Here is a 25,405-nt window from a genome sequence, read left to right as displayed (position 1 = left end):
TGAAAATTTACTTATTAGAATAATAAAACTGTAATAAAATAATTTCGTTAAATGGTTTGCAGTACCTACCTGAGTTGTAATGGATATATATATATATATATATATATATTTATATTCCTAAATTGTAAATTAAGATTTGAAACTATCTTAAAAATAATTTCTTTTTGCGCCACAGACTGTATCAGATATTTATTATTTATGAGAATAAAATGTTATCTTGCACGGAAGACGGAACAATATGGCTCATAGAATTTTGATTACGTTTAGAATTCGTGAAAAGTATACAGAGTATCGTAATAATTATTTTACTCGCAAAATGATTCAATTAATGTAAATATAGGTACTTGCAGTATATATGATGCCGATGTACCTTCGCATATCATATTATAAATCCATAATAAATTGTTAAAACTAAAAAGCGGGTCTTTGATTAATCATTTGATAACAATAATTATTAATTATCATCAGTTACTTTCGATTATAGGTTTAAATAATTATTTTATCATTTTATGTTTGTACATACATAATACATATCATATAATTTAACATACCAATAGGTATCTATCATGTCTACTGACATCTATGACAATGTATGAAAGAGTTTAATGATTTACCCGAAATCTGCAATGATGCAATATAATCAAATTATTTATATAAGCGCCGTTAAATGTAAATAACTCTAAACTACCAAATATTTATACGACATAAGTGATCAGTGACCACTGATCATAAATACCAATTTATCAACATTCGGCATAGACACCTTAAAAGGCTAAAAGTACCCAAACATAATCTGGCAAATATTTAAATTCAAATACTACTATGTAGTACCTACTTATACTTACTGTGGTACTATATTCCAATGAAGCCAATTTTTGTTAGTCATAATACGAGAAATAGGTAAAAAATGTCCTAAGAAATTTTAAAATTGCATTAAAAATGCCCTAAAAAGTATAAAATTCACTAATAATGTCCCAAAAAATATTTATGGTTAGAACACGGAGTATATACTTAAAACATATTTGTAGCTTAAAAAGCATCGCGTAAGACATCCCAAAAATAGATGCAAATATTGCAAATACATTGAAATTTGAGCCCATTATAACATTTTGGTTTTCAATAGCTGTTTAAATATTGTTTTAAAGTTTTCTATAATATTTTATAATTTTGGTAAAAAAGGAATTAACTATCAAATAGTAATTTATTAAATTTCTCACATCTATAGCATATATTAATATTATAAATATTTGAGTACTTATTTAACTACCTGTTTAAATACAAATAATATAGTTTTATTGGGGTATGATACTTAAGTGTCTATTTATGTTTTTATTAAAAATTCAAATCATTTGACAGTTGTTAGACATGCATTTTTAGAAAATGTTTCTTTAGAAGGAAGCTGGAAAGTATTTTGATTTTAATAATGTATATGAAATAAAAAGTTATTTTCAAAAAATATTTGTGATTAAAAAGTGTGAAGAACTGAAGAATAAAAACATTCTCACGACCTACCTACATATATTATGTTCATTAATTTGTAAAACGTAAAAATTGTCCTGGACCCCCACAAAGGGAGGAGGTCTAAAGGAACAATTGTACTGCAGCCTGAACTTTCGAAGGACCCGGCTTTCGTTCATGTAAATAATTACTTAAATATATTATATTAGAAAAATGTTTCAAAATTAATTGTTATTTAAGAGGAGTCAAAAATATGATTTGGTAGTTAGTCTTAAAGTCATATTATATATATATAAATTTAAAAATTTTAATATTTACATTTCATAACAATTTACTTGTATTTAATCTGTAGTATAACATTTTTTTTTTTTTAATTGAGTCAGAAATAAATGTATAGGTTCTTGAACCTCGCTTTCCTGAAAAAAAATTAAAAATGAGATGAAACTTTTCCATTCTATCAGTTGAATTAATTATGGTAGGATAAAACAACGAAGTCATATAGTTGGTCTGCTTAATAATTGTTTGTCTTATTATTAATAGTCCGAGTGTCCTTAAATAATTACTGCAGCTGTATTGATCGCATAAGTTATGGTTTTTTATATATAATATTATATTTATATAAAGCCACGTATATTGTAGTCATGCTCCGACAAAGATCACCTTAACTATTTCACAACTGATTTTTGTATAAAAAAAAAAAAAAAAAAAAAAAATGAAAAATTCAATTTTTTAATCATTTCCGCGTTATACGTGCAGCCGACTGAGATTTTAACCTTGTATTAAATTCTGTGTAGCGAATTCCATCAAAAATACGCTGTATGTTGAAACTAACTCTATATAAACCGTTTACGGTTTTGTTAGTTTCGGTCGAATTAACCTAACAACTAGATAAAAAAATCCAAAATATTTGTTTGTATTGATTGATTATCATTTACGTAATATTTAATTTTGAAATAATGTTCAAATTTCAGCAATTATAACAAAAGTTTTGAAATCTAAAATGGTTTTCATAATATATTTTTAATTTTATGAACCAGCCGACGGCATGTTTATAAATGTTATGGACGTATGGCAGTTCCAATAATATAATATATGCATATACTCTATTATAAATTTAGGTGGTTATTGGTAGAAAATTGGTTCCAGGTATAGTTAGTACAAGCAGAGCTGATTCACTAAATATATGGTACAGGGCAAAATAAAAATTGGGCCATATGTAATACATTACATATTCAGTGTTAGTCATCAGTGGGCCCAGGACAAATGTCTATTTTATCCGTGCGTAAATATGGCCCTGGGTATAAAAGGATACATTACTCAGACAATTATTTTTGTTTTATTCATAATTAATACTTATCCTAGAGACTTCAAATGTTTAGCTTTTGCATATATTATTATTTTCTATCCATAATATAAGTTTGGTCTAAATTTAATATTTCCCAGTACTTTTCAAAATATAATCGGAAAAATCAAAAAAGATGGGCCACTAGGTATCGCTCTGCTCTACATAGTTTTCAAAAGTAATCACTATAATAAATGTACAATGATATTGAATATTTGAATCATTTGATGGAAAGTTTTGTTTATTTATTGCTGTAAGTGATAGTTACTTATTATTATTATATATTTCTTATTATTATTATAAAATATATCCCTGAATTATTTTTAAGTGTGCACTTCATAGTCCGTAAAAAATTCTACCTCTTATATTATGCCTCCCAAAAAAATATCAATCGGTAATTGTACATCTGACATACCATGACCGCTCAGAATCATTTTTGTTTGCAATAATTTGTCATTGATTTCAAATTTAACACTTACAATATTCAAAATCCATTTATAATTAAAACAAATAAATAAAAATGCATTTAAATATGTTCATAGTTAATTAGTGTTGTGTACGAAGGCAGCATTTAAAATAGCGAAAATTTAGAATAAATTCACTAATAGCGCTATAGGTATAATTTGACAAATATTTAGAATGGACGGATAGTTTTTTTAAAAGTTATTTTATATTTTTCTAACTTTGTAAGTTGGAAACGCAGGTAATCAATTCAATAATTCACAATTGAAAGTACATACACCATAATAGTTATTTATTATCATACCAATGTCTGTATGCGAGTTGTGAGTTTGTGACAAATGCTCCCTTTCCATTGTATAAATACATACCAAATGTATCTATATATAATACAATATATAGCTAATATTAATTGTAAATAATATCAATAACAAGTTTTACGAGTAAATGGTTTACGATAGTTATCACGAGAGTAACGAGTAATGTGTATAATATAGTGCTTTTTTTTTACAGAAATCGTCTATTATGACCGAAAGTCTGGCGGCGAAACTGCGCTCACGGCCGAATAAACAAAATATTTGAGTTTCATAGAAAGTCGTTTTATAGTCAGCCGTGTGTTGCTTACTTGTGAATCGAAATAAAAGAGATTAAATTTCCGACTTGACGACTGTCGTCAACTAAATAGGAATTACTGTATGAGGAAGCGTATTGGAAATAATACATACATTTTTTATCGCTATAAATTTGAGAAAATAAATTTTGCTCACGACAGTTGCTAAAATAAGTTTCTACTTATTTTGTAATTATTGTTCATTTATTTGAACATAATTCCATAGCCATGGGGGTCTCCAGGCTCAAAACCTCCATGAGCTTTTTTATAGTATTAAAACGATAATACATTTTAAATATTTTTGAAAGGATCTATATAGGTATCAATAACTATCATTTAAAATTAGTGATAATAGCTTATAAAGTTATAAATTATAATTTTTTCAAAACAAATTATCATGCATAATTACCAAGTATAAAATACATACGTAAACAGTTAGTTGTATTAAGTATATTAATATATTGCGATATATGTATAATATAGTTGGAACGTAGATAAACATGAATTTATAAATCATAATTACCTTCTATCTATTCAGGAGTGTAGATATTTATAGGGAATACATTTTAGATAACCACTCTCATAGAAAAATTGTGACTTGATGCTTTGGAAAGGTAGCTCAATAATAATAATTATTTGATTTACATATAGAAATTACATACCTATTTGGCTACCTATATTGGTATAATAAATTAATAAAGTATCTATTATTATATAATATAATATCTATAACGTGTACAAATAATATTGTGTGTGTATATATATATATATAGAGAGAGAGAGAGATAACTGGGAATTCTCAAAAAAATATTCACAGAATTCCAAAATATTGTTTTTACACATTTAGGTACCACAGTACATGTATGTTATATAAATTACACTTTGCATAATATATGTTAAGATTGCTATTAATAATTATCAACACTAATCTGAATTATTTCAACATTATCAACTAATAACCGAAATAATACACAAAAGGATTCACGAGCAAAATTATTAATGTGTGTTTTTAATAATTAATATTATATGTATATGAAAAACATATTCGTTTGAACTTTTGAAGTCGTAAACTACGATCAATAATCATACAAATTATAATAATACCTATTAATTGAACAGGTTTATTTATTTTTTATGTGGAAAAAAATCCATTACAAATTGAATTGAAGTTGTTATGCCTTATGTAACGAAGAGACAAGATAAGAAAATAAGATAATCGTAGTAATAAAATGGTAAGTATTTGGCTGTTATTGTATTCATATTTTTTTATTGAACGTCCATTTTTTTTTCTTGATCATACCCAAAGGCTAAAGAAAAGACAAAATATATCAAACGAAAACAACACACCATCACGTGTTGACATAAATATATATAAATATTATCATAAGTCTCGATGTCAAAATGTCTCAGTTATAAAACAAACAGAATAAATTTAAATTTGAATCATTTGAAATTAATTCATGTTTAATAGCCTGTACACGAATAAGTATACGTAACCTATTTATTAGATTACCGTCGCTATGATATTGTATCGTGTACAATAAATTCAAGAATATTATCGGAAGTTAAACGCGGAAATAAAATACAAATCGTGTTGCAACTATTGAAAGCGTCTACGTTTATTTTGTTGCTCAAGCCTGATGGTGATGTAAAAATAATGACTGTGTCCACGACTATCATGTCCGATGACATTATAACATCGTGATAAAATGTAGGTCGGCATTAGAAACAAATTGTCGATGGTCGTCTAGAAATATTTACAGATTTTATTGGAAAAAAAATATATTATGCACCTGCGTTTTATGCAATTTAATATTTACCTATATAACATCACCTGCATGTGTGGCTGTGTACTGTATTAAATTTATATGTGCATTATAAAATAGAAGATTGTCTTTCTGTTCCATATGTAGAATATTACATCGAACGATCGAACTCTATCGGAATCAGCAATAAAACTGGTTTTATTAAAAAATATTTCGTTAGGGACCAGAAAAAAAAATAATAATTTGGCGTCGATTCAATTTCCATTGTAACAACAACAGCCACTTGGTTGCACGTGTGAGTGTGCGACATAATAATATTACAAAGGAGCGTCTTTATTCAACAATAGAAATATGTAATTTCAATTATCTATAGAACCTATATGGTCTAAAAACTAAAATTATTAATGCAGCTGATTTGTCGATTGGAGAGTTTGAAAACATTTTTACATATTATATAGGTTAAATAAATTTTAGATTTCGATAAATATAATATCACTTTAATACTTTATTTGTATATAATATTATTTTAAATTATACACGTCATAGGAAATAGGTACAAGAAGTCAAGAATACTAATCGCATTTCACATCGATTAAAACAAGACGCAATATAAATAAACAAAAGATCTTTATCACAAATTCTGAAGTCTGATGAATAAATAGTCAAACTCAGTTGCATAATTTCTTATGGAGAGGGTAAAGGTATCATTTTGCCTCACAGACTTCTTTACTAAATATAGATAAGGTACTCTTATAATATTTACATTGTTATCAGTAAGTTCACACGGGGACGATCGCCATTTTGTTGGTTGTCAAAACATTGGTTGGCAATGCCAACTTGGCATACACAAAATTTATAAGGAATAAATGACATATGACATTATATATTTCTTTAAAGGTGAAGAATAATAATAATGACGAAATGATCCATATAAAATATTTTTTTTTGTTACAAACAACAAGTCTAGAAATAATAAAAATCAATACAACATCAATTAATATTTAACTTAATTATCTCTTATGTATTTAAGGGTATTTATCAATATGAGTACCTCGTACCTATACAAGCTACAATTTATATATCTTAAACATAACATGATTATTAAGACTTGTGTAAAAAGAGACAATTGAGTATAAATAATATAAAAATATACTTATATACAGTGTAGTGAGGGAGGGTGTTGATTTTGGTTAAGTAAATTATTTCTCCCCTAGCTTTTTACCCAGTTACGCTACTGGTTAAATGTGTTTATCATATAGTTATTTATTAATATATTTTGTTATTATATTATTTTGTTCGTCATCAGCATAAAATCAATGTTGACGATCTAATATAGTAATATGATATTATTACGTATATTTATGTAATATATGTAAGATATCTTATACTTGAAATTAACATCTTAGCCACTGACGAGATCAAATCTTGATATTCCTGGTAATCTATAAATGAAGTTCTGAACCCATTAAATGCAAAAATCCTTACCTATCTACCTTCTTAAAATCTATTAACATGTATAACTCAATTTAGCCAATATAATATTTTACTATACCTATATGTTAATTTTTATAACATTTTCAGTAATTTTTTTAAGCTTATTACTCTTACTATTTATAGACACTAATTCTGGATCAAGAACGAAAAAAAAAATATTAACTGAACATTTTTATTATTTTTATTATAGTTACCTACCTAATATTAATTGTATGTTTTTGTGATAAGAAACATAACTCGTAATTAGTGTTCTTTGGTATTGTATACCATGAATTAAATAAAAAATATAAATCATTTACGATAATTTATAACTTATAAATATATTAATATATTAAGGCCTTGTAAGTTTTAAGTACATATAATATGTGTGTATAAAATACACATACTAGCATTATGCATTAGTTATATTTCTATAAACGGACAACCGATTTTAGAGGTGAAATATAAAAGTTTTGTGTAATTATAAATTAGGTAGTAAGAAGGACAGTAGGTTATAGTGTTGTCCGCAAATCCGGTCAGTTGATTAGTTCATATTATAAAACTATTTCATAGATTTGTTCTAACGAATATGTTAATGTACACCATAATGAATGTAATTCAATTGTTCAGAATTATTTCTTGCTGCAATTATTCAATATTATATTTTTATAATTTTATCAGAACAATGACTATAATCAGATATTTAGATATGTAATTATTTTTATCTTTTATGGTTTCGACGAATAACACAGGTCATATTAATGTACTAAAATATAAACCAACAACAAATCATAGCTGATAAATGATAAACGAAATACGAATGAATATATTAAATAAGCACTGACAAATTTAATGATTCGCAATTTTAAATTGCACACTCTGTTTCATTAATTATTTTACTATATTATTATTTTATGATATAGACTATAGGTATAAAGTAGAATGCTATATTAAACTGATTAATATTCAGATAATATGTTAAATATTTTTGAATATAATGTATTATATATTATCATACTGGTACAATTTAAAAATTGTCAACATTTGTGTAGGTACTTATGTTGAAAATTTAAGTAGTCACCTCAACCACGTGTAATTTATGAACTAATCTGTTCCAAATTCCAATAACAAATTCAAAAGATTCAATCGCAATTGCACATTTTATTATTTTAATATATAGTTGATAGATTATACATTTAGATATGGCCGATATAGGTTCGTGTTAAAAATATTGAAAGTTTATCATAATATATTATTAAATGGGTTGTAAGTATATGCTTGGTGGCTGAAGCTAATATTTTTGTTTACTGTGAATATAAGTAATAATAATTAATCGTTATTCGTTATTCGTTACCTATTTAGATACAGAGGTCAAATACACTGTTGATCGCATACTCGTATACCAGCTTTGAATGCGTAATGAAATCAAATAAAACATTTATAATTTTTTTCGACAGAATCTATCAAACGCGTTTTCAGCCTGCACAAAACGATCATTATGTTTAATATGTTCAAAAAGAGTTTTGAGATAAGACATTTTAAGATGCTCATTGCCATTGCCCGTCGGAACAGTACAAGTTATCAGTGTTCAATTAAATATTGATTACGCAACTATTGTCATATATATACTACGTGACACCGTGACCACGTGAAGATCAACAAATGTATGCCAAAATATTCACGTTCGTCTAGTTGTGCAACACAACAGTGACAGTGTCTCCGTAATTATAAACAACGTACTTAATCATTCGAAAATAACGAGAATAACAAAAAATAGATACCCAGCCATTCAAAATATATATTATGATTACAATATATTAAAATATGTAAATATATCGTTTATTTCTTAAAACAATTTCAAAAATATAATATTAAATATTAAAATCGCTAAAGAATGTATATGCACATTTATAACAATGTGTCAATGTTGATGTTCTTTACGGAATCTATATCAAGCAAGTATAAAAGTGAATAAATTTAGTCGTCGCTTAGGGTTAGGATTAACTAGATTAAATCAGTAGATGAAGATATTTATTTGCAAATTCTTGCAGGGTACAAAATATGAAATGAAGAAATGCAATCTAAACATAATCTCTAATAAGTCCTTCCTATTTTATCATAATATGTCTGTATATTTTATATCAATTTGTATAAATAGCTAACATTAAGTACATTAATTTCGACGATTTATTTAATAATAGTATTTAATTTTTAACTATCAATGAAATATGCGTGCTTTAAATTATTTTATCAAGTCTTCAAATTTCCTTCTTTAACAACAAACAAAATGTACCTAGCCGCGGTATTGAGCGGTGCAAAATGAGCGGTTATGAACGGTAAGCGTGCCGGGGTTTTTGACGACACGTTGACACCCATAATAATTTGTATATTTATTTTGTATGCCTAAATGTTACGTTAAAATTAAAATGATGTACCGACGTACCATGTACCTACTAAATTGTTTCTTAAATTCAGAACGCTACTGAGTTCTTTGCTTACGCAAACATTAATAATGTAAATAATGATATGAAAAGACGATCAAATGTGGTAGAGCTATATCAATCGCCACTCGTGCTTACCTGTATACTATTTTTATTATATTCAGACGGATTTCGATAGTTTTAAATGTTTCAATAAAAAGTTAGCTCATATAATATTTAGTGAAAAATGCCTGTTTAATACACTGTTATAGCCCGTAATACCCCGCTCATCCATTTGCTGTAGCCTCTGTGTAGTTGGTATATACGCGTAGTACCTATAACAATAATAATAATAGTTATTACGCATGATAAATAATAATATCATGATCTGTGAATAATATCATACTATATGAAATGGATTAAATTTAAAATAATACACCACACGCGTAGGTGCCTATTTATTTCTTAAAATACACGCACATATTCGTCGTATGTATCCGTAATATACAATGTGTTCATATCGTGCCAATTATTTTTACGTTATTCAGAAAAGAGATATGTGAGGGCACTGTGATTTAAATAACAAGTGCACAACTTTTATAGTTGTATATATACGGTAAATAATATCGTGTGCGCTCATAAAACCCACGTTAAGGTTCAATCACAATAATAAAAAGTAATATTATAATATGATAAATTTTAATGCATCGAACGATTAACGTAATTTTCTTGTACGATAACATGATGGTAATGTGTAAGGAATTAAATTTTATCGTTTTACAAATAAAATAATATTACAACGTCAATGTGCTCTCTAGTGAAAAAATAATCGCGATTCAATGCCTCAATGGCAATCGAAAACAAAATGCAATTCTTCAACTGCCGGAAATAGTGTTCGACTGCCTTAACAAATTTTTGAAAATTCACAAAGTTTAATAATCTGATAATATGTGACTTAAAACTGCCATATCAGTGTCGTGAATTTAGATTTTTTTTTGGGGAGGGGGGCAATCTTAAGACTACGCTCAATAAAATAAATATTTTATATTATCAAGTGATGATTATTTATTGTATAATTAATATGTTAAAATAATTATAAGCTTTTCGTACCTACCAATATTTATTATTTTGGATCCCTTCCGGCTTCCGTGGAAAACAATTTCCATTTGCATTACAACATTAAGGCGTCGTATTGTTATCATACAATATATTAAACAATTTTATGTCTGCAATTTGTTGAGCTCGAAATTGATTTATTTTTTACCGAAACGAACAACACGTGCGTAATGCAAATATCATGCTCACTTATTTCAATGTGACGTTGATTGTTTTGTGTACCTAAATGTTAACGTATTCCACTGGCCTGCAGCGATACTTACATATTATGTAAATAATGAATAAAACCAAAAGTAACAGGTTTTCGAAGCGTTTCGCGTCGTACTCGAATGTATGGGTAGGTAAAATTATTTTTACTGATTATAATATTATATTGTATAATTTATAATGTTATGTGAAACGCGAGTCATATACCTAATACCTATACTTCCACAGTTACATAATTATTTTTTAACAAGTTAGTCTGCAGCGCCAGTAGCGCGTGGCTCTTCTTATTAAGTTTGAAGTGTGATAGCGCCTCTCCTCTTTTTTTCCCCTCCGCACTCGCCAGCGGATTTCCTAAACAATCGCTTATATTATATAGATAGCCAGCCGAATATCGCAATCGGGACTGATCGATTGGCCGACAATTCACATTTTTTTTTTAGATACGTTTTGCATAATATTGTTTGTCGAACCGATTCGTTGTATAGGCTTGATGTAGGTGGTGTGTTGTTTCCACACAACGACCGAAAAACCTTGTTAAGTCACGCACGTGTCGAGTAAGTTTGTGGGAATAAAAACCGTTCTCATTTCTATTTTCTAGCAACGAATATTAATTAGTAGGTAGGTACGAGAATAACTGATTGTAAATAAACCGACGCCGATGGACCGCCAACCCGTGCGGACGTAAATCTATAAAGCTCGTATGATTTATGCATATCTACCCATATACATGTAATATATTGTTTGTACGGACATAATAATAATAATAATAATATACCATAACAAATCGCAACATCATCATCGTAGTAGTAGTATCATTGCGATTTGAGGCGGCGTGCGTGTTACGACGACGACTAGACGCGGAAAAAGCCTCGGGCGCACGATGCGATTAAAAAGTAATAGGGATAAAAAAAACCACTTTCCCCGGCACAAGCGATCCGGTCCGTAACACGTATTACGCAACACGGCCGTTCACTGTATTATTATTATTATATACTACCTATACTATAACTATGTGTACTGCAACAATACTATTCACAATACCGGTCTGTACGCCATCGTATATATATATATATATTTATGGATTGTACTTGTATAACAAATAATAACACGCGCGTACTATGCCTTCTTATGTGCCATTTAAGTGTACATTATATATTATCCGATATCCACATGGGTATTATTTTACCGGTGACCCCCACCGCCGAACTCGTTATTGCGTACGGTTTTTGCCTCGAAATCACTTCCTCTTTCTCTCGTCATCATATAATATACCGAGTTGGCGTTGTACACGTTGTGATGGCGTATACTATATCATAAATAATCATACATGGAAGAATGAGAACAGCAGCGGCCAATATTCTATATATAACATTATAATGCGCTGCTCTGCGATTCAATACGATGACATGATATACTAAATGGATATACAGTGATTTCGTTGCGTGGGCAGGTAGCCGAGTGGTGAGTGGTGACTATGGCCAATATACTTTTTCACAAACCGACGGCACAACCGGACTGCCGGCTTTCAAATTTCAACTTTCGGGGAGCGCATAATAATCGAGAGGATGTTATATTATAGACAAAAGGATTAAAACAATACAAGCGAGATTTTTTTTTATCGATATATTTTTATTATTACTTTTTCCGTTTTCACTATCAACCAAACACACGTTATAATAATAATAATAATAATAATATAATAGTAATAAAAATAAGAGTAATACAAAACTGGTATGTCGGGATGACATTTGGATAATAATTAAGTACAATTTCGATAGAACACACATAATACATAAATATTATTTTTTCAACATAACCAAAAGACAAAGGTAATTAATTTGTTGTTATACATCAAACAGCTGAGTAGTTTAAGATAAGCTAACGAGGGTTGGCTAAATACATAAATATAGAAAAAAATAAATAAAAACTCAATACAATCGATTTTTTAAAAAATATTAAAAGTACAAAAAGAACGACTGGGAGGTACGTTCTGTCAAAATAATAAATTAATAAATTACGATTCTACAGTATAGTAAATACGAGCTTAACACACGAATACAAATAAAAAGATAAATAAGTCACACACGACGAGCACATGTACACACAATTAAGTTTTAAGTCGAGTTAATTCTGCGTAGAACACGGATAGGATATTGGAAAAGATTGGGTAATTTTTATATTTTTTTTTACAAACTTACACGGAATCAGACATTAATAATGTATAAATTAAATCGAATGAGTTCCAGCAAAACGGGTTGGTCGTGTTAATTTTTTATAAAACGAAATATTAAAAGAAAAAACGTTACCGGTGTGTAGCTGTATACACACACACACACACACACACGCTCACACCTGTGTCGTAAGGTTTACACGCGTTACATTTCATAGAATGGATGGCGCGTATGGTAGGACGTTGCGCGTGGCGTGTTTATTTAAATGTACATAATATAATAATATTAAAGTTATGCGAGTCGGTCAGCGTGCGTATAATATTAATAATAATAATTAAATAAATAAACAGTTTTTTTTAAATTTTTTAGTTAAGTTATGTGAACAGTAGTTATAAAAGAGAGGAGGAGTAATAATAATAATCATAACATTGAAGTCAGTTTGATGAAAGTATGTAGTAATAATTAGAATAATAATAATAATAATAATAATAGTTTGCCGCACGCGTAAGAACGCAATACGTACTTGACGTGATCGGTGGGCAGTACAGTTCTAAAGGACAAATTCTGAGAAAAACGCGAGAAGCAACGAGCGCAGTAGCTGAAAGCACGTACACCGATACAGATCCGAAAAACGCGACTTCCGGCCAGTTTCCGGTTGCAATCAGACACCGCGCTCGGTTCCTTATCTTTCAGAAATGTTCCTCGTAGAACGCATATAGCCCACCGATTACGATCATCTAAACTTTATCACGTCCAGATACGTACGGTCAAAATCATAATAATAATAATAATAATAATAATTATAAAAATAATAATAAAAATAACGGCACCCCGCGCGTTATGGCGAGGTGCACCGGTTAACGCGGACCAAAACTAATGCTAAATAACGTAATAATAATAATAATAATATACGAGTATAATAATTAATAAGTAATAATAATAATAATTAATAAGAATAAATCGAGTAAAATCGTTACAGGCGTATAGTTATCGGTTTCTTTTTCTTTTTCTTTTAATCGCGAGCAAGGGAGAGTGATTTGGATGAGTGGGAGAAAAAGAGAGGGAGAAAGAGAGAGAGTATGTGTGTGTGCGAATACGATAGGAATGATTACATAGTATAGTAGAACAGTACCTATATACAGTACATAATATACGACATAATAATATTACATAAGTTAAGCGTAAGTATAAAAATTCGGAACATCAGAATTATAATATCATAATAATTGTCTGTAAAACGAACGCCGTTAAAGTTGTAAAAAAAAAAAGAAAAAAAAATACTAAATTAATTAACGAGAAATATAATTTAAACTATGTACAAGACAGTTATCACGTTTTGGTATATAAAAAAAAAAATTAGAACAATGTGGCAACGGCCGATGGGAGGGGAGGGGCGCTCAGAACCCGTAAAAACCAAAATCTGGTTCGGGTTCGCTGAGGCGACGCGGTACGATAGTGGCCGGCACGTGGAACGAGAACACGTCGCCTGTGGCCGGGGGAGAGCCGGACAGCCTGTTGAACACTGGTAATCGACCCTCGGGTGACTGCGGAGGCGTGAACATGCTGTCGAGCATGCTGAGCCCGAGGTCGGCCAGCGAACCATCGCTGCCGATGCCGGACGACGACGAGGTGGACAACGGCGGTGAAGCTGGCGATGCGGGTTGTATGTAACCGTCGCCTTTGTGCACGAAATGGCATCGTTGACCGTAAGGGCAGTAACCGGCTGAATTGAACGAGCGACACGGTTCTGTCTTGTACTTAGGGTGACGGAACACCGGGCGCAAATCCTGTTCACCGTGCGCGAACTGACATTTGTCACCGTACGCACACTTGATTTTCTCGATGTACTGACGGCACATTTCCGTCTTGTATCGCGAGCCCATCGGTGCTTGCGGCGGCAATTGCTGTTGATCGTCAGTCAGTTGCTGTTGTTGCTGTTGCTGCTTACCAGATCCACCACCCCCGCGACGACCCTGTCCCTGGCGGCGTCTGGGTTCCGATGACACGGATCCCTGATTGCTGCTACCACTGTTGCTGCTGCCAGTCGACGACACCATCTCTTGCCACCAGTGTTCCACTTCCGTGGCCACTGAGCGCGGTCGGTTCTGTGTCTGCGGAAAAATAAAATACAATTAAATTTGTATACTATGATTTTTTTATTTATAGGGAGAAACGTGAGAGGTGGACTAATAAGTATTTATTTTATAATATAATAAAATATGTTATATAAGTATTAATATACGTCATGTAGGTACTCGAGCGATGCGGTGCGTAAAGAGAAACCTAGTTTTATTTTATAATAATGCGATCATCATATTACAAGTTACAACATTTGCACACACGGCGACCGGTATCAAGTTATTCGTTTGGAAATATTACAAAAGAGTTTTTTGATATTTTCTATGTTTACCTGTAGTTTTGTTTTTGTACTTTCGTGTTTCGTGTACGTGCAATGAAAGACTTCATGCCAATTCAGGCTCAGATTTTTGATATACATATAACGCAATTATTCCACTTTATAATAGATAATTAGCGAAAATAAAACCTATCTAAACAAGGTAACCAATTATTAATTTCCAAGATATAACAATAATTAAAACTGTTATTCCCTAACAGTAAAAATAATACCTAGTTTAGTCACTACAATATTACATTAATACTACAGATTTACAGAACCACTTAATCGCCTATAATGCTATACATTATATCTATTATTTATTTGTTTATTTTTCAAAATGCATTCAAAAATGTTTATATATTACGTAAATTATTGATAGGATACGTACATTTTTAATTGCATACCTATAAGTCGTATGTGATATTGATATAATGTGTTAATATAATATATATAATATATAATATATTATATAAAATAATATATTTAATAATAGCTTAACATATTAATTTTTTGAGAACAATTTCCAGAGTATACACTGCGACAATTCAATAAGAATAATAGTATAACTATAATGTACTGTAACTTTTTTTTAATCATTTTTAGGTTTAACTGTTTAAGTAAAATTACAACGTGTGTAATACTGTAACAACATTTTTCCCGCATATGGCACATCAGCATATTATGTTTGAGATAACTGATAATGATTTATCTGTTGACTGTATATATGCTGAGATAGAATAGTAAGAATTTTATTTATTTTTGAAACATATAGAAAAAATGAATAATTCACGTTTTAAATATAAAACTACAATCCAAGTACACACATTTGTAAGGAAATACACGAATTGATATGTAACATTAATTGTCAGATTCGCGTAGCTTATATTATACTAATATAACAAGGTTATAAAAAATTAATTTTTTTAGTCAACATGTCGCACAAGAGATTTATTTGTATTCACTTCTCACAAGTAAACACACATGATTGAACGCGTAAAAAATGTTAAGAAAAAATAGACGTCTTTATTTTCAAATGTCTTCCAATAATATTATTGGCATAGATTATGTAATCATTTTTGATGTACTAGACGAAGAGTTCCGCATCTATACACAATATAACATGATATACATACACACATATATCCGGTCATTACTCATTATCTATATAGGTACAAACTGCGCATTCGGAGAGCTGTCTAGACGGAAAAAAACATCGCACACTTTAGAATGGTAATTTATAACTTTATAATTAATTGTATTGTGTTTTTTGCTTTTCGACAGACGATACTCTTAAACAGAGGTATGGAAAAAATAAAAGTCAAACTAACAAACGCATATATTTATACAGGCATTACTCATATCTGCCATTTCAAATAGTTATAACTTATAAATTATTATTTATTAAATAAATTCTTTGATTTTTTTTTTCAACGATCACACACTTTACACTTAGAATGAAGAATACAAGTCAACTATATCAACGAAATTAAATCAAAAAGATGTCAGTACCTACTTATAAATTATAATGTTCGATATTCGTAAATAGTACATGATTTTTGTTGAAGGAAAAATAGATTAACAGGGTAATATTTACATATGAACAATCAAGTTCGAGATTTTACTAATTTATTTGACATTAACATATTTATTGTGACCTACTAATTTTCTGAGTAACTGCGTATACAACGGACTAATCGACTAGTAAATAATAATAGTTATTATTTAACAAATTAGGAAAAGACTATGGGTTAGACCTTTTGTAACAAAAAATACTATAAAATTATCATGACGTGTTTATCAGTTTTTCCAGAGATAGGTAATCAGAGATCATAATAATTAATAATACATTCTAATCTAAAGATATAATTGTTAGTAAGACGATATATTGTTTTCATAATAAACTAATAATAATTAAACGTTTTTTGAACGGCCCGAGACTACGTGTTAGGTTTCATGCAAACAAAAATGTTCGAAATCAAAACAAAGACAATTTTTCTCCATGATACTATTTTGTCATCTGTGCGCGTTTCGCCTGGTTTTTATACCGTGACTACATTCTTTACTATAATATTGGTTTTTTTTTTGTTTAATAACGAAAATATATGCAGACAAAAATATTACAACAAACGGACACGGTCAGTGTTTAGAAAGTGAAAATATAACCGGTGCGGTCTTGAACGCTGTTGCATAAGGCTATTGCGATACTCCACGCGCACACACAATATTTTCACGTGTAGTAACAAAAAAGAAAAAAAATTATCATCGTTTATTGTGTCCCACACCGATAAGTCCGAAAAAAATTACGATGACGTTTATGCATTACATCAGTATTCTCTCTTTTAATCTATTTTTATTCCCTTCAAGACGTCGCCGACTATGTAGCCGTCGTGGGAAACACGTCACACAGGCACATACACGCGATGCAAACACACACGCGGTCGGTGCACACATACACACACACACACATGTATGCGATTACGCGACAACTTCGGGAAGGACGAAGAAAGTGAAAAAAAATATATTCAAGTCGATAACACGTGACTAATGATAAAAACTCTAATAAAGATAGATAGATGTAACCGAGTGAAAAATGTATGTCATCCGCGAAATGCGTTTGCCAAAAAACGCAACGCAGCGTCAACAAGCGAAGTTGCAGTCAAATTGAGCGTTAACTCAAAACGATATTGAATTGATAATGATTACCCATTGTCACCGTCTACAATATTGTTAAACACACACAAACACTTATATTATGTTATATATGTAGGACGTCTTCTTGTGTGGACGATTTTTTAGTGACAAGGTCACGCAGTGTGCGCAATTATACGCAGCGGTTAATACTACCGGGATAGCATTTATACATAATTTAATAATACCTAATAATAGTAATATTAATGATATTCAACTATAAGGTCGCTACGCATATCTATGTATTTTAATAATTATTTAGGGATGGAAGAGTGAGTCTTAATTTTTCAACTACATTCTTTATTTTGTTTTTTCTACAAGCTTTATTACTACAGGTTATGTTCAAAAATTGAAAAAAATTGGGACAGTAGCAATTTATATTTGTTCGAAACTTATTTGAACTTGCAGCTGCCTACGTGTTATTTATATTTATTGGGCCTCTCTGCTCACAACTAATGGTCGACGGTTCCCATGCGGTTTGTGCGCGGGGTGTGGTGGAGGTAACAGCGGCGGCGACGACGTTAACTTCCTGGTCGTGTAGCGAATTTCCTTTCTCTTGTTTAGTTTAAACGTTGACCCCCCCAGGGGCAAGGACGTGTTCGATAACCTAAACGTCTTAAACTATAAATCGTTTGTCCTTATTTTTAATGCTGCTTTTTTAAAAATGTACGATAACATATAGTATTACTAAGTAATAAGTATAATTGAACATTGTACACTACAAACAATACAGAACCATATACTAATAAAGGTACCTAACGTCTGTGTTTGAACATTATTCGGTCGCTTTTTAACACGCCATCGGACCCCACAGACGGCACAGACATACACATGAATGGCATGGTATTTCTTCGAACCAAATAAAACGTTAATTTATCGCGTCGTTCGTTTACCTAAATACTAAGAGACATAGGTACGACTACATATTTATGTCTATTACAATCAACAATGCGGGTCGATGACATGATGATGGTATATTTAAAAATGTGCGTTTTTTTAAAATTTTAATCCAATATCAATTCTAGATAATAGTTTTTTTTTTCGTATTTATACCTTGAAATTCATTTGGAATTAGAGTGTATAAAAACTGTATTTGTTATCGATGATTGAAACGTGACAGCAGAATTTATGAGAAAATTGTGGTCGTCTGTTTGTTTTTGGTGAAACATTGTCTTAACGGTTTTCCCAAGAGCAGAGAAAACCGGAAGACTGGTGTATAACGGAGGAGTCTCGAACCGTGACCACTTTCGATTTTTATGAAACCATGCAAACAGCGGTTAATTTACTTATTCAACAATTCGAAATCATTATTATTTATTATTATCATATATTATTATCTTATCGCTTTAGGGATTTTGATTGGAGTACTTAAATGGTGTAAATAGCGAAAATGTAAACACGCTATGAGGATGGGTTATCGAAATCGATAACAATAAAAGGCGATATCATACTATGAAACGTTAGATATTTACTGTGACCTTAGAGTTTATCGCTTTACCTGCTCGTTATGGAGTTTAATATAAATTATTATTACTGTTACTGTACACGTAATCTATGACAAAATCGGTTTTAAGAAAAATATTGTTATTTTTATATGCAAATTTGATTCATCCCCATACTTAATAATAATAATGAGAGAATTTCAGTCTAAGTCACAAGGTAATATTAACTTGTGTGGAGTATTGCAGACTGTAGTGAACAAAATTTTGAACCATACTACATTTTACACTTACAATAAGATAGTAAACACAACAATCAATTGGAATATTCAGCACTAGTAGGGACAAACACACTACAATCGAATAAACGCAGTGGCCTTCATAACATATAATATACGTACCTACATACCTAAAATGACAAGTGGCGACCAATCAAACGTATCTGGCCTTTAAAACCGTACGGCACATTATCAGTTGTATAATCACGTGTGCGCTCGTGTACCCCTGTGTTCTGTTGGAATAGAAAAAAAACCTGTTGGAATAGAAAATGTGTCTGCATATACGGCAATCTTCATGCTTTGTGCGTATAAGACGAAATATATAACGAAAACGGGTGGGGCGGGATGGACCCTCGCTGAGCACACAAAGGGGATCGAACAGGTGGTTGCTGTGTAGGACTAATACCACCCGAAGATTCGGTCGTCCCTTTGGGTGGATATGGCGTTGGGTAGAAAAAACGACCAACATGTTTATATATTATTATTACGGCCTACGAGTGTGTGTGTGTGTGTGTGTGTGTGTACAGATGATTTTTCGTTATTGTGTTTGCGCAGCACAAAAACAGACAAAGACGCACCGAAAACATTATTGATGGCCGATAGTTCATAAACCTTATGGACCTAAAACATTAAACCCAAACGGAAAATGGCTTGCCTTCCGATAACAACTTATACAAAATTGACTTTCAGGAATATTTTTTCAAAATTACAAACTCGTTCGAGTGTCTTTTAAATTATTAGTTGGTTAGGTTTTTAAGTCAGCATAACCTATAGACCAATTTTAAAGACTCCGTTATCGCAGACGAGCACGTGATTAGCCGTAACGCAGTAGGGCCGCATCGGAGAAACTCAATGTTTCGACCATACAACATTATACAACAATATATTATTATTAATTTCATCTATAATTTATATCGATATCATCATGACGCACGTATCTGTGATAAATTCGACGTAAACGTTCGCTATGGCGGCTCGATTGAACAAAATGTAAGCACTGTAGCAGGGTGTGGGGAATACACCAACGATAATGCAAGTTATAACAATAATGTGGAAAACAAAAGCCCTTCGGCAAGCACGTGGCCCACGTGGTCGTCTGACAACGTGCTTTACGTGCGTGATCCGCACCACTTATGGCGACACTACTTTCATAATTAAAACATGATTGATACTAATAACTTATAAATGTGTTATAGTATTTGTAACTGTATTAATATTATCATTAAATGTGTGTGGTGTTTACCTTAGCGACTGTCTCTCCACTGTTGAACAACGAGTTGGTCATTTTTTCACGTAGATTGTAAAAACTTTTTTGTTAAGTTAAATATTTTTGAGACGCACTCGTTTTATTATTTCGTTTTTAATAAATAATAAATTGATTTACCGTTTGGCTAATTTCAGCGCGTTGCGTAAAAAACCGAATCGGAAAACAAAACAACACACCGGTTATTATATAACAATATACTATAATAATAAGTGTATAAATACAATATTATTGTTATAATAATAAAATTATTATTATGTAATGTAACACTGGGCGATTTCGTGTAATGAACAACGACTTTGCCAATCGACGACCGTGGTCAAGAGGTAAAAAAACAATTATTGTATATTGTGTATCGAATCGAAAAGCTCACGCATTCGTAGTCGCTAGGCACAAGTCGCTAAAAATATACTGAAAAACGCCGTGTGATTGTTTGCAGGTAAGTAGCGTGGTTGTCTCGTTGGGGCGCGTATGAACGTGCCGATCGCGTTATTCGGACTGACGAGCGTATGCGGAGGAACAGTCGAGATCGGCCGCCGCCCGACAGACGGACTAGTTTGCCCCCCCACCCCGCCGCCATACGCCACACACCACGCGCGACAACGTCTTCCCGTCGAACCCTCTCTTACAGCCGCCGCACCGAGCCCGCCCGACCCGCCGACGGTGTTGTGCGTTTTCTCTGCTCCGCACGTTACCGAGCTCGCACCACCCCTCGCATAATTCCCCACCTGTTCAAGGTCGCCGCCACCGCACAGATGATAATATTATTATCGCCGTGTGTACAACGTACGTCGTCTCGCGTCACGTGTTTTCGACGAGCTCGCCGCCCGACCGACATGACGCTCGCTACTCCCCTCCCCAAACAATGCGGCAGTATATCATAGCTATTAATTGACATAATAATAATTAATAATTATCGATAATAATACTATTGTCGTTTAATATTTTTATTATAACTTTAATTTCTGTTTTTCCACTCCGCCACCAAATAAGCGTTATAGTTATAGTTCGACTCGTCAACACAAACTTTTGTCTATCGCCGCTCTCTTATATAATATTATCAAGTCTGTCTGCAGAAGACTTAATCATTTATGTTGGTAGGCGTTAATTCTTGTCGAAGTCTCTTCGCTGGTTGGTTCTTCTCTCAAGCTACTGCACTTAAAGTTAACATCCACCATGCTTATTGTACATTTTTTGTTGTTGTATAGATTGTAAAAATTCTAGTTTAAAAATAATAATAATAAAAAAAAGGTTGAATCTTTTAGAGAGAATCACGTCAATTTGATTGAAAAAAGGAGAAGAATCATTTTATTATTTTATTTATCCGACTGATTTGATACACATGCATGTATAGTATATAATAAATAGTAAGCATCTTTACAATCGTATAGTCTAGTGAACAAGACATCAGTCAGCTTATCGGACTGGTTTAGAATCTTTATTGGCCGAAATCAGCAGGTGGGTCCTAATTTGAAGACCCTTGTTCTATAAAATTTAGCAATGGTCTTTATTATGAAAAGATGAACAAAGAAGGGGCGTAATCGCGTAATACAAAAGAAAAAAATGAAAACATTTTTTCCAATGCAAGTAAAATATACTAACCACACTATTCACATACAAGGTGTTCACTGTTAAATTTATTATTTTGAATAGTTTTACCTATTGTTTGGAAAAGGACAAAAACCATAATAGGTAAATATTGTGTATAGAATTTTAGTTAACAGTTAACAATAATAATAATATTCTTTCAAAGATTGATTATATTTTACTGTAGAACATTCAGAAGAGTATGATTTCTAAGATTTTTTGTTCAATATTTGAACTAAAAATTAAAATCCAAAAAATAGCATGTTTAATCAATATTGCAAATGTTATCTGCTGAATTAGTAGCCATGTCTTAAATTACCTATTATTCATCTATAATATTGAATGGTATAAAAAACAATGTAATAATAAATAATAATATACCTTATGAATGTGCACAGGTATTGTTTAATAAAGAAATGAAATATTCCATTAGTTTTATTTTTAATTTTCTGATTATAATATCGGCCCCTAATATAGTTTTTTATTCCGTTTATTAAAGATAATGCAATATATAAAAATGATGATAATATATTTTATTTGATAATATTTTCATTGATACTGATTAGTGATTACCGATTAGTTATTAGTGATGACCATGAAGAGTATGATTCTATAATAGTGTTGATGACACTATGATAGTATTATAGTAATATAGTACCTATGACTGCCGAGTGGCTCTGGTAATGTAGCGCCTTCAAGAAAACCACATAATTATTTGTCATAGTATAAACTACTAAGTATCAACACAGAAATACAAAAAATATAAATAATATTTAATAACTTAAATATTAACTAAGAATCAATTGTATATTATATACCAAATACGCTGTGTAACCACAACTATCTATTATTGACGTTTTCGGTTGTGCTGGTTTTAATAATAATGTATTGTTTCAAACTAAAAATTAAATACAAGTTAAGTATACCTAATCAATTTTCAATGAATATGTATGAGTTATATATATTACCCTATCACTTATCAGTTACCGTTTTTTTTAGTTTATCATTGTATAACAAAAGTGGAAGGTGTGTATGACGTAGAGACGTGTAGATTTTATTATATATAGGTATAGGTACCATTTAACGTCATTATTCATATAAAAAATATATACACAAAATACAATAGTAGACTTTTAAATGTCTAAGATTAAAGAATAACTTATTCTTTCCACATCATAATTTTTCTACAATTACATATTTGTTCTGTTATGCCTATTACTATTATATCATAATACATTCTACAAAATAAGAAAACAATTATAAACAAAAGTAACAACGGAAATTAATTGATTAATATTTGTATAACAACAAACGTTACTAACTGAAAAAAAAACGTATTGATTCTTAATTATTATATAATTTTGTATTATTGTGTTACCATCCGTTTCCATTCACATTTCCTATACACACGTCACATACACTCAGACTAGCGCACACATAATAATAAACATAATTATGAACTATCGTCCATCAATCACACGGTTATATTACAATGTATAAACTCAATGAGTATACGAACTATAGAAATAAATGTAAACAGAATACACTTTTACCTACTTACTACTCTCTGTTAAAGGATCAAAAAGTTAAGCGAGAGTTATATGAGAAATAAATTATATGTAGTATACATATATTATGTAGTATGTACAATGCACATTACATTCAAAGCTTAGTATTAATAAATAAAATGGTATAAATATCATTTCTTAAAATCTAAACTATAGTTTAGTTGTTTTTCTCAAATAACGCATCTAGAGGTATAATACCTGTACACTACAATTCAGAAAATAATTAATTAATTCAAAACATTATAAGTATATTATGTATAAAAAAAATAAGGGTTTTATTCCAATAATTTAAAAATTTAATAACGTCTGGTTATAGATAATAAACAGGTTTTAAGTTAATCGTTTAGTTTTCAAGGACGTATACACAATAGGGTTCGATAGAGGGTCACTTGTTTATCATCAGAATTTTTTTGATTCGTCTATATACAAGTCATATGACGTAGGAGTTATAAAAGTACATTTTTTGAAGACTATTTTACACTGATTAATAACTTTTATAGAATAGTTACAAAAAATAAAAGTATAATTTTATATTAAACTCGGTTAACTCGGTTAATTAACAAAAATATACATATTTTTGATTAAGTAAAAAACACTCGACTAATGCAGTTACGTTGTTTTATATAACTTATCACATTTTCACCGGCAAAAAATAATCTTAAAAAGTTAAAAGATTATTCATTTGACCTCTTAATAAAATTAATAACAACATAAAATACATACTACATTATTTTAAACACAATATTTGACGTTTATAACGAGAACATTTTATTTAATTGAAAATAAATCAGATTATTAGTTAAAAAACTATGAATTCATCAAATAAACCTCTATTATCTCTGAAATGATCATAATATTTATTAATATACGTTAAATTATATCGTTGCCACAACTCGGTGTAACGAAAAACGTCTGTAATTGTATATTTTGTTGCTACCAGCAGTACCAGCAAGTGCTTAAATAGTTAAATAAAATTGATCAAAAATCGAGTTATTTACAAATCAATGCTATTTATGATGAAACGCCTATCAAAAACTGTACGACTATAAAGTGTAAACGTCCAATGTACAGGATACATGATACATATATCATACATATATCTGTGTTCAAATGTTTTTTAAACTTAGAACATTATGTCTGTAGAAATGCATACATAAATCT

The 25,405-nt window shown here is 30.5% G+C and overlaps 1 protein-coding gene across 1 annotated transcript; it reads right to left on the bottom strand.

Annotated features, from left to right (window-relative positions):
* Nucleotides 1-13,008: 13,008 nt before the first annotated feature.
* On the bottom strand, nucleotides 13,009-21,607 carry Tis11 (Tis11 zinc finger protein). The gene is made up of 2 exons (XM_015518734.2): nucleotides 21,069-21,607; nucleotides 13,009-15,133 (listed from the first exon to the last, which is right to left on the bottom strand). The coding sequence occupies exons 1-2, from the start codon at nucleotides 21,108-21,110 to the stop codon at nucleotides 14,420-14,422; spliced, it is 756 nt and encodes a 251-aa protein (XP_015374220.1). The 5' UTR covers nucleotides 21,111-21,607; the 3' UTR covers nucleotides 13,009-14,419.
* Nucleotides 21,608-25,405: the final 3,798 nt, after the last annotated feature.

This window comes from Diuraphis noxia, unplaced genomic scaffold (genome assembly GCF_037042655.1).
Source record: "Diuraphis noxia isolate RWA-SAM2 unplaced genomic scaffold, SU_Dnox_SAM2 contig0004, whole genome shotgun sequence".
NCBI lineage: Eukaryota > Metazoa > Arthropoda > Insecta > Hemiptera > Aphididae > Diuraphis > Diuraphis noxia.
This window is presented reverse-complemented; position numbering and strand designations above follow the sequence as displayed.